This window comes from Pollicipes pollicipes, unplaced genomic scaffold (assembly GCF_011947565.3).
Source record: "Pollicipes pollicipes isolate AB1234 unplaced genomic scaffold, Ppol_2.1 Scaffold_6138;HRSCAF=7277_pilon_pilon_pilon, whole genome shotgun sequence".
NCBI classification, from domain to species: Eukaryota; Metazoa; Arthropoda; class Thecostraca; order Pollicipedomorpha; family Pollicipedidae; genus Pollicipes; species Pollicipes pollicipes.
Window position 1 is genome coordinate 32,823,761 of NW_023596818.1, and position 11,129 is coordinate 32,834,889.

At 55.5% G+C, this 11,129-nt stretch overlaps 2 protein-coding genes across 4 annotated transcripts; both read left to right on the top strand.

Annotated features, from left to right (window-relative positions):
• Window positions 1–181: 181 nt before the first annotated feature.
• Window positions 182–5,161, top strand: LOC119105941 (glycosyltransferase 25 family member). Of its 3 annotated transcripts, none has more exons than XM_037229511.1 (2): window positions 182–247; window positions 2,387–5,161. In XM_037229511.1, exon 2 carries the CDS (start codon window positions 2,470–2,472, stop codon window positions 4,177–4,179), a length of 1,710 nt encoding a protein of 569 aa, XP_037085406.1. In that variant the 5' UTR covers window positions 182–247; window positions 2,387–2,469; the 3' UTR covers window positions 4,180–5,161. The 3 variants fall into 3 exon arrangements, with proteins under 3 accessions (XP_037085406.1, XP_037085407.1, XP_037085405.1); XM_037229512.1 differs by having other exon boundaries at window positions 229–247; window positions 2,462–5,161; XM_037229510.1 differs by lacking the exon at window positions 182–247 and adding an exon at window positions 299–880 and having other exon boundaries at window positions 2,462–5,161.
• A 2,611-nt stretch (window positions 5,162–7,772) lies between these two features.
• On the top strand, window positions 7,773–10,730 carry LOC119105589 (sulfotransferase 1C4). Its single transcript, XM_037229050.1, has 3 exons — window positions 7,773–7,781; window positions 8,286–8,449; window positions 9,188–10,730. The coding sequence occupies exons 1-3, from the start codon at window positions 7,773–7,775 to the stop codon at window positions 10,194–10,196; spliced, it is 1,182 nt and encodes a 393-aa protein (XP_037084945.1). The 3' UTR covers window positions 10,197–10,730.
• The last annotated feature ends 399 nt before the right edge of the window (window positions 10,731–11,129 follow it).

Consider the following 11,129-nt stretch of genomic DNA (forward strand, 5'->3'; position numbering starts at 1 on the left):
GTCCCATATGCCTTAAATATTTGAAATACAGGTTGATTTCACTTAGGAACTGTATTCGATATAACAAATTTGTTTTCAGTTCCTTTTTATTGCAATATGTGTTTGATGACGAGGACAATATATAGATACCTTCACTTGTCCAGTACCCATGTTCAGCACTATTTCCAGATTGTTTACATTACTCGCGTGTTCCCCGCCCGCCGCGTCCCAGGGAGGGGGGTTGCAAGTGGGCGGGAGTGCGCTTGCGGTGGGTTACGTTGTGCAAATTACGTGTTTAATGCGTTTTTCATTGCTTGTTTTCATTGAATGAACCCCTTCTTCCAGCCTCGTCCCGTCATTTCTACTCCACGTGTGTGATGTTGATCGCAGGGTGTATGTACTGGGTGATTCCAGTGTGCGGAAATTGCTCTGGTGCTTGTCCTTGCCCTTGCGTGCGTTGAATTCGGGCCGGGGCAGATTGCGTTGAACTTGCAAGCTGTGTTTTGTGAAAACCGTTTTCCAAGTACTTTTGCCTGCCATTATTACTAGTGCCACCCCATCTTTCCTTGTAACGTAGCTCCTTGTAACCGCACCATATAAAGAAACATTTTACCCATTGGCTCTATGTACTGAAGTTGGCGGAGTACATTGGCTGAGTGTTAAGATGCACAGTGTACATTCCCTAAATTGCTGCCCTGATGTTGCTTCAACCATGGATATGTTTGGTGCTGTGCCAAACATAACATGTATTTTTTGGGTCTAGCTTTGCCCAACCTGAAAAGCTCTGTAAGAGACATGGCAGGATATGCCCCTACTTATTATCAGAATTTAACATAACATCTATTGTGTGGTATTGATATAAACTCTTAACAAATCCCTGGTGTGTCCATGAAACCTTCAGGTGATTATTGCCCTTTCCCATCCAGACTCCAGAAATATGTTTCTCTAATGTCTGGAATACTGTTCGAATTGCACAAGCCATTTGTTTCTCATTTACCATGGATATTATTGGCATGGTTATGGTGCACATTTACCACCAATTCTTCTGCATGAGTAGCTGATGTTTCAGCAGATTAAAATGTTATCATGATAATATGTACAGAAAGGTCTCTGAAATTGTGAAATTCTGAGGCATATTGTTTTAAGTGAAGTGATTTTAAAATTCATGGCATAGTATCCTATAATAAGTTTGACTTACAAATATGCCAAGTTTAATCTATCAATGCCAATTTAAATTGGGTGTGGTGGGTTTTGTTTTACTGACTGACTCCCCATCCCCTGATAAAGGCAAATATCTGATTGCTTCAAGGTCTTGTATCAGCGATTGTCTGATACAGAAAGCAATCAACTTCTATTATTTGTGTGGATTGTTATCATCTTCTCTCAGTCATCTGTATCAGCAATTATTATTTAGGAATTGATATCAGCATGGTAATAAGTGCACCCTTGTATTCCATCATGCCAAATGTGTGGCAGGGTGTAAAAATACTGCATAAGAGTGTTTTCCCTTACTTATTTATCTCAAACAGGTAGTAGGGGCATTTCAAAGCAAGGCATCATCCTGTATTAGCCCTGTGGATCAGAATATTAGGCCAGCAATGCACAGTCACAACATGCATTTTTATAGAAACAATCATATATCTGGTGCTGCATTTGTTTGGAATGCTCTATGCATCCTATCAATACCAGAATAAGTGTAGTCAACCAGTCAATATACAGTTTGAATAGCTAAGTGCACCTCAGGCCCTGTTCATAAGAGACCTTTATATCTGAGGCAACCTGTGTTTTGATGTTAGGTGCAGACTTAAACATTGGCATGAAACTGTTTTAGTTGGTGTATTCTATTACAGTAGAAGTAACACTATGTACCTTGTCACATTTTATAATGTTTGCAGCATTGCATTGTATCAGTTCATTATGCTAGCATACAGTCATTTTGTATCATTGCAACTGAATAATGTATTCTGTTGTTATTGACTGGTGTTGGGTTTTCACAGATGCTGAAAATTGTGCTAAATTTGCAGCATATTAATCTAGTATCCTGCACTGCCTGTGCCACCAGGAGTTGCAGGCTTAAGGCTAAGTCTTTTGTTGCCAAAGTAGTAATTTAGATAGGTCAATTTGGGCATGCTTTGTAAAATTTCACCGGGCTACCATTTAAAACATTCAAACAAGTCCTTAATGCAGGCTTGTAGAGTGATGGCCAGAAAACAGAGATACTGGGATTAATTCCCCATGGTGCCTGCCCTTCCCACCAGGTTGAGACGCAGGTGACATCACATAGCTGGATCAGCTGAGTGCGTTGCAAAGTCCCAGTGATGATGATAGAGAGTGATGATTGATGGAGCTGAGTCAGGCCACCATAGCTGAGCCAGGTCAACTGAGCTGACTGCGACCTTGGTTCCAGATCCATGGCCCTGTTTGTGACTGCCGTGCAGACTTCAGAAACTGAGCACCTTGCCCGCCCTCTGTGACCCGTCAGGTGAAGCGATGGTTCGGCTCGCGGCCGCGGTGGCCCTGGTGGCGCTGGCGATGTTGGCGTGCGCGGATGGTCAGCGGAAGGCACCGACGGTGATGGTCGCCATACTGGTGCGCAACAAGGAGCCGTACCTGCCGTTCGTGCTCTCCCGACTGAGCGAGCTCCACTACCCGAAGTCACGGATGGCGCTCTGGCTGCGCAGCGACCACAACCAGGACCGCTCGCTGCAGGTGCTGGAGGCGTGGCTGGCCGAGTACGGCAGCAGCTACCGCAGCGTGGACGCCGTACTGAACGCCACGACGCCACCGCTGCGGTCGGACGAGACGAGCGCGATCCACCTGTCGCCGAGCCGCTACCGCGCCGTCATCACGCTGAAGGAGGAGGCGCTGGCGGCCGCCCGCAGGCTCTGGGCCGACTTCGTCTGGTTCCTGGACGCTGATGTCATCCTTCACGACAGCACGGTGCTGCAGCGACTGATTGACATGGAGAAGCCGCTGGTGGCACCCATGCTGCGCAGTCACGGCGCCTACTCCAACTTCTGGGCGGGGATGGATCAGGATTTCTACTACAAGCGCACTGAGCGCTACCCGGTCATCTACAAGCACAAGGAACAAGGCTGCTTTGCCGTGCCCATGATTCACACATGCGTGCTGGCCGATCTGCGGCTGGTTGGGTCTGACGGGCTGACGTTTGTTTACTCCAAGATGGCGGTGCCTCGCGGGCCCGAAAACGATGACGTCATCACGTTTGCGTTGTCAGCACGCCAGGCCGGCTTGGAGATGTACATCTGTAACCAGGAGGACTTTGGCCAGGTGCCGATACCGCTGGAGCCTCCCGAAGTCGTCAGCAAAGAGCGGCTTAACATCGTCAACATGAAGCTGGAGACGTTGCTGGAGTGGCCTCCGCTGCCGGTGGTGCCTGCGCTGCGTCGCTTCCTGCCACCGCCGGTCGAGAAGACCACGCTGGGCTTCGATCATGTGTACATGATCGGGCTGGCGAGGCGGCAGGATCGTCGGCAGCGCATGCTGGCCTCGTTTGATGAGCTCGGCATCGACGCTGAGGTGGTGGAGGCTGTGGACGGGCGCCAGCTCAATGACAGCTTCCTCTCCGAACGCGGCATCGAAATGCTGCCCGACTACCGCGACCCGATCAGGGACCGGCAGCTGACGTTCGGCGAGATCGGCTGTTTCCTCAGCCACCACGGCGTCTGGCAGGACGTGCTGGCCCAGGGCCACGAGCGCGTCATCGTGTTCGAGGACGACGTGCGCTTTCAGCCGTACTTCCACTACCAGCTGGAGCAGCTGATGGACGAGGTGGAAGCGCTGCGTCTCGACTGGGACCTCATCTACCTGGGCCGCAAGATCCTGCATAGCAACGAGCAGTGGGTGGAGGGCGCGCGCCGACTGGTGCGGCCCGACTACACGTACTGGACGCTGGCGTACGCGCTGACGCGCCGCGGCGCCGCCAAGCTGGTGCGCGAGCAGCCGCTGCGCAAGATGGTGGCCGTGGACGAGTACCTGCCGATCATGTTCGACCGGCACCCGAACGCGGTGTGGATGGACCACTTCCGCGAGCGCTCGCTGCTGGCGTTTTCGGCCAGCCCGCTGCTGGTCCACCCCATCAAGTACACGGGCGAGCCGGGCTACGTCAGCGACACGGAGGACGCCGTCACCATCGGCGCCTGCGTCGCCGGCTCCGTGGACCAGCACACGTGCTCGTAGCTAGCCGGACGGACGCGCGCCACGACCGGCGCGCACGGCCCGGGTGTCGGGGATCGCGGGTGGCGGCGGCGGCGGCGTCAGCGCCTTGAGCTTTTATACTGGCGTGACGTCGCAGTGCGTGAGATTCAAGCGGGGTTTTAGCTGTGTCTAACCGTGGCAACGTCAACCGCCGAAAATATCCGATGAAGGGTTCAATGTGCCACACCGGGGCTGATGAAGCGTTCAGTGTGCCACAGCGGGCCGCGCATCTGCCTGGGAAACCAATCGTTCGCTGTTTTTACTGGATCACCAGGTACTGAGCGTAGAATGGAAGTCATTTGATGGGAGTGCCTACTGGTGCTTTTCGTCTTGCCAGCATTTTTGTAAGTAAGTGATGCACTAAGTCATTTTAATGTAAGTGAGAGGCGGTTTTAGTCAACACTTCTGGGGCGCTTCCGGGGAATTCATATGAATCCGATCCTCAACCTTGTGCCATATGTGCTGCCATGCCTCCTGTGTTCCGCATAAGTGTCCGTGTGTTGCTGACACGGGATAATGGCCTGGAGGTTATGTAGTCTCGCGTAGTGTCGGATGCTAGATTCACGTAAAACGAACGTTTTCGCCGATCGCTGGCCTCGCCCTGCTCACGGGGTGCTGCGTAGAACATCGGTATCGTGTCAGTAACACTTCTTCGATATAAATATGTTCTGGTACGCTATCTGGTATTGTATTTGGGAGACAGAATTACTACCTTCCTCTGCCAACGAGCCTTTTGCGTGAATGTGTTGGCTTTTGCCTGGGAATGATCCCCGTGTTGTTTGCTAAACGTAAATAACTTTGATCGTGCTTTTATTGGAGCGCGGGGCATATTTCTTCGGATATATATATATATATATATATATATATATATATATATATATATATATATATACATGCGTGTGTGTGTGTCACCATGCAGCAAGTGTAATGTGTTGAACGATTTTTTATGCCGAATAGAAAAGTACATCAGCCTTTTCGTTTTAAATCAAAAGCCGAGACAGGGCGATCTCCTGCAGCAAGCGGCGCCTGGCTGCGCTACTCTCCCAACTCACCGACGAAACAGGTGACGGCGGTGAGCGTCGCCTGGTTGCGCTGCTCTCCCAACTCACGGACGGAACAGGTGACGGCGGTTAGCGGCGCCCGGCTGTGCTACTCTCCCAACTCACCGACGAAACAGGTGAGGGCGGTGAGCGACGCCTGGTTGCGCTACTCTCCCAACTCACCGACGAAACAGGTGAGAGCGGTGAGCGTCGTCTGGCTGCGCTACTCTCCCAACTCACGGACGAAACGGGTGAGGACGGTGAGCGGCGCCTGGCTGCGCTACGCCCCCCCCCCCCCCCCCCCAACTCACGGACGGAACAGGTGAGGGCGGTGAGCGTCGTCCGGCTGCGCCACACTCCCAACTCACAGACGAAACAGGTGAGAGCGGTTAGCGTCAACTGGCTGTGCTACTCTCCCAACTCACCAACGAAACAGATCAGAGGGATGATTGGCAGGCACCAGGCAGGTAGGCGGGTGGGGTTACCGCAAACGTTGGGAGGGAGGGGGAGGGGATGGGAGAAACAGCGAGGGTTTTTGTCCTCTGTTGAGACACGGAGATGGTGTGTAGTGAGGCATGGCGATGGCATGAAGTGCACTGCGATGGTATACGGTGAGGTACGGCGAGGGTGCTGTGTTTTGGGGCACGGCGACGGTGTCGCGTGGTGAGGCACGGCGATGGTGTATAGTGAGGCACGGCGATGGTGTATAGTGAGGCACGGCGATGGTGTATAGTGAGGCACGGCGATGGTGTATAGTGAGGCACGGCGATGGTGTATAGTGAGGCACGGCGATGGTGTATAGTGAGGCACGGCGATGGTGTCGTGTAGCTGCCATTGATGTGCGCTAGCCCCGACTCGATAAAAATAGTGTTTTGGCTGTCTTGTACAGATCCGGGTGCGCAGATCACAACTGTATGGCCTCGGTCTCGGACCAGATGCAGCGTTTTAATCACGCTCGGTCTTCATTTCTGTTCAATCGTCACCGAACACTCCCTGGATACGGTCGCACTCAGACGCTAATTCGACTCTGAACAAGATTGGCCGGAGTCTGACAACTTGTTTGGCGTCCCGCCTCACGGTGACTAACGGAACTGATGCCTCCGCAACAGATAATCAAAAAGGGGGCTCTGCGTGTGGCACGCGGGTCACAAGTAGACAGCCAATCTGCTCGAGCCATACTTTGTGGGGACCCAATCAGAATCTTGGGGTCTGAAAACGCTCGCCTGGAGGCTGAAAATGTGCTTGATTAAGAACATGGAAGTGGACTTTTGGGCTGCGATCGTTCAGCGGCCGTGGTCCAGAGTTGCCCGCCGAACCTGCCTCCCCCCCCCCCCCCCCATCCCCCTCTCATCGGCGATCGGTGCACGCAGTCGAGCAGGTTGTGTATATAACGAATCCGAAGAGATTTATTCCCCACAGGTGACGTGACCTCGTCACGGCTGGCGTCGTGGCAGCAAATGTATGTGGGGCAAACGGCAAGGCCACGTAATGCAGACAGCACGGGTGCGGGGGGAAAGCAGGAAGAAGGTGAATACATCGCTCATCTACAATGATGAAAAATACATGAACAAACAGCAGGAGTGGATTGGGGTAGGTGAAATGGATGGAGCATACATGGTGAATGCACAGGATATATAGGGGGAGTTGATGATGATGATGGTGATTGAAGTTTTAGGACGCGCTGACTTCTGGGGTAGTACAGGAGAGCAGCAAATGAAATACAAAGTAGACTGTGAGCACATATGATGTACATAGCCTGTAGTATGTACATAGGATGGGTACATGCTACAGGCTGACGGGTTGCCTTATCCAAATAGCTAAGGAGTCGCAAAGGGCTAGTAAGGCATCTACCCGCGGAAGACTGACGAGGCGTTTGCATGCACCGGAAGACCAGAAGGGAGTGTCTGTCCGGCGGCCGACGCGTCGGCCGTGAGCGCGGGCCGTCAGCCGGCCCGAGCGGAAGGGCTGCGCTTGCCATGAGGGGCGGTCAGCGGAGGACGGCGCGGCCGGGGAGGCGAGGACCGAGCCGGAGCCGGTGGCCGCGCCGCTGTGGTGCTGCCAGCGCGGTTCAACGGACTCGGCAGGAAGCCGGAGCGGGCCACTTTCACTCCGGCACGGGGCCGCGCGCTGCTGACACGGGCCACCTCTTGAGGCGGCGAGAGCGAGGGAGACGGCCGGCCGGCGGGCGCTGCGCCTGTCGGGAGGCGGCGGACAGGCGGCGTTCGGCTCCAGCCACCTCCGGCAGGCCCGGCCGCCTGGCGCGACGCGCACCACCTATTACCGCTGCACCTGCTATGCAGGCTGAACCATATGTCATCCGACAAACAGTCCGAGCATATCACGTAAAATTTCAAGGGCGGCTACCATTATATTGCATTGTATTATATATATATATATGTATATATATATATATATATATATATATATATATATATATATATATATATATATATATATATATATTCTAGTCAGTGCTACATCTCCGCTTACGTATTGCGACGCGCACGGGGTATGTCGTTGACACAGGGGGTTGCCATGGTGTCGGTTAGAGCAATGCCGCTTCTAATCTTCTCGTTCAATGCGCGCTCCAACACCGACACCATAGGTGGCACGATCACTCATCGTCCCAGTCACTTATGATGACGAGGTCGTGGAACAAAGATAAATGCACGCACACACTTGGGAGGAATGTTGCACAATAGAAACGTCGCCTGGATTAAAGAGGCATACACCTGTGAGCGTGCAACGAGTGCCGTTACGCCCGCCTGGTTATAGTGACTCCACTGTGCAGGGCCGAGGCAGTAGCTCGTGGCGTTTCCGTTCGAGCGGAGGTCCCACCATTGCACCTCAATGATGAGCAGCAGGCCGGACATCAGGCAGGAACTCGCCCTCCATTTGCTCACCAGCGGTTCAATATATTGCAAAGAGATGCATCGATATATTTTTTCGGGATGGAAGCTCTTGTCCTTGGACCAGGTGATGCTCCTCTTTGGCAGACCCCCACATAGGTGCAGTGGAAGCCGTATGATAACGGCGCTCCTACATCAGGCGCTCACCATCCTGCATGACCGCTGGCTGACGATAGGCCACATGCAAAGTGGAACTGGAGAGCGTCGGACCGACAGCTGGTCCGACCGTCAGCAGCTGGTCCAAACGTCAGCAGCTGGCCCCATCGCCAGAGGCCAGACCGACCAGCAGCAACTGGTCGGAGCGTCAGCAGCTGGTACCGTCCAAACAGCTGCTCCGCCGTTAGCGCGCACATGCACTTGTACTACCTGGCGCCGAGCCAACGAGGGCGGTCATTCACCCCTACTACTGCCATAGACTACGGCTGTGCAGCGGCGCCAGCGCAACGGCCTTGGGGTGCGGCTTGGGCTGCGGAGGATGATCGGCGCCGGCCGCCGCTGGCGCCGCCGCCGCGCCGCCCGGGTCGGCCGCGCGGGGGCGCTGCCGACGGCAGGCGCCCGCGCCACCGGCCAGCGCCAGGTGTGACCAGTATATAAAGAACAGTGGCGCTCTGCCGGCCGAGAACGGACGCGTCAGCGGGGCGCCGCCACCCGACACCAGTGGGGGATGGCCACTGGTATGGGACACACCACCTGGCCGAGCGAGCAGAGCGGCCCCCGCGGCCCACAGTCCCGGCGCACCTGACTCAGCTCACCAAAGCCTCGCCAGCGGCGTCAGCAGGGTCAGCCGCCGTCCAGTCGAGGCATGCTGCGAGGGCAGCCGAGTCACCCCGGACGCGGCTGCGCGATGGAGTCGGTGGCGGCTCCGGCTCCTGTCGGCCAGGTCCGCGGCCCGCGGGCTCCGGCGGAGCCACCGGTCGGTGCTGCGGTGGAGGACGCCGGATCGCCAGGCAAGAGCAGCTCTGCAGGCGGCGCCGCGACGCCGCCCGGGAGAAGCTCAGCAGCCGAGCACGGCGCCGGCGATGGCCCGGGGCCCGCGGGCAGCGCGGCTCGCGCCGCCGAGGGTAGCGCCGTGCCCTTCCCGTTCAAGCTGCTGCCGCTGGACGCGGAGACCCAGCGTCGCGTGATCGCCGACTTCCCCGGCTACCCTAACGGGCTGCAGTGCGTGCAGAGCTGGGGCTTCAAGGTTGTGGGAACGGCCACGGAGACCGACCTGGAAGCACTCTACAACCGCCCGCTGCAGCCGGGCGACATCTGGGTCTGCTCGCCGCCCAAGTGCGGCTCCATGTGGACTCAGGAGCTGGTCTGGCTGCTCGAGAACGACCTTGACTTTGATGGCTGCCGGGTCATGCTGACCGAGCGGTGGCGCTTCAGCGAGTCTTGTATGGCCATCGACCTGGAGCAGCGGACCCAGCTGGCGGCGAAGCGGACGGCGCCTGCCGCCAGCGCCGGCCGGTCGCGCTTCGTCAAGTCGCACCTGCCCATGTCACTCTGTCCGCCGCGCTTGCTCGACGTCTGCAAGGTCGTGTACGTGGCGCGCAACCCCAAGGATATCTGCGTGTCGTTCTACAAGCACGCGCGTCGCTACAAGAACGTCAACTTCCAGAAGGAGCTGGAGGTGTTTGCGGACCACTTCCTGGCCGGCAACGTCGTGCTGACGCCAGTAGTGCCGCACATGATCGAAGCCTGGAACCTGCGCCACCACCCCAACATGTGCTTCCTGTTCTACGAAGATATGAAGCGCGACCTGCGCGGCCAGATCCGCCGCCTCGCTGGCTTCCTCGGCCGGCAGTACTCGGACGCGCAGGTCGACCGGCTCGCCGAGTATCTGCACATCGACGCCTTCAAGAAGAACCCGTGGCGGTCGCAAGACTTCGGCAAGGGCGCCGGCATGATGAACGAGGGCGAGGGCGACTTCATCCGCACCGGCAAGGCGGGGGACTGGAAAAATCACATGTCTGCCGAGATGAGCGCACGCTTCGATCGCTTGCTGGAGGAGCAGCTGAAGGGCACCGATCTGCGCTTTACCATGGAGCTTCAGCAGCAGGACTAACGCTCTGCGTGTGGTCCGCAGCCGGCGAACGCGGGCCATTCCGTGCAGCCAAGCTGATAATCTACCGACGCTAACACTTGGCTTAGCATTCAGTTCACCGCTAGCGGTTCGGTATTGGTGTGTTTAGGCTAGTTGTTGCTAGGCTGGTCGTTTCCATGGTCCAGCACGTAGTTGCGAGGTATGCGAGTTCTAAAGCATAAGCAGCAAACACTTTTGTATCATGAGTACTAAGTGAGGGATTTAGTGCGTTTCAGCGCGCGGCCAAAGTTTGCGCTCGCCGAACGCGCGGAATGCGTTTTGCAACAGCAGTGTACTGAGGCCTGTGCTGGATGCAGTGCGCGCGTCACCAATGCTGGAGATCATGACCATAGAGATATGCCGTCGCTTCCCTGCTGGCCCAACCATCCGTACACTGCAAACCGCGAAACACGCTCCAGTCGGATGTCAACGCGCGGTTCTGCTGGAGAGCGATGTGGGGAAAGTCGGTCCGACCACATTACGCATCGGCGCGCAGACTCCAATACATGACCACGTGGCAAGTCACAATTTTAGAGTGCCCAGTGAGCCTTGTTTCGGGGTGTCAGCTCATCGCGCAGCACATCGCGTCAGACCGCTCGCAAAGGTAGATCATGAGGCGCGAGAAACTCCACCTCGAATAACCGACCACTGAACACATGACGAAAGATTAGGAAAGCTCTTGCAAATGCACTTTGTTGTTTTCTCCTTGGTGTCTTTCCATTCTTAGTTAACTTGGCGGCTTTCACCTTGCAGCATCAGGTTCCTAAGGTGTGTTAATAATACGGTTTAGGTGCTGCAGCTGGGTGGGGAGGGGGGGAGGGGGGATTACTTTGTCATCTGTACATGGGTCATGCGCAGGGAGAGAAAAATAACAACTCGACTGTCCTGAATCATTTCTAGTACCATTGGTTTCGG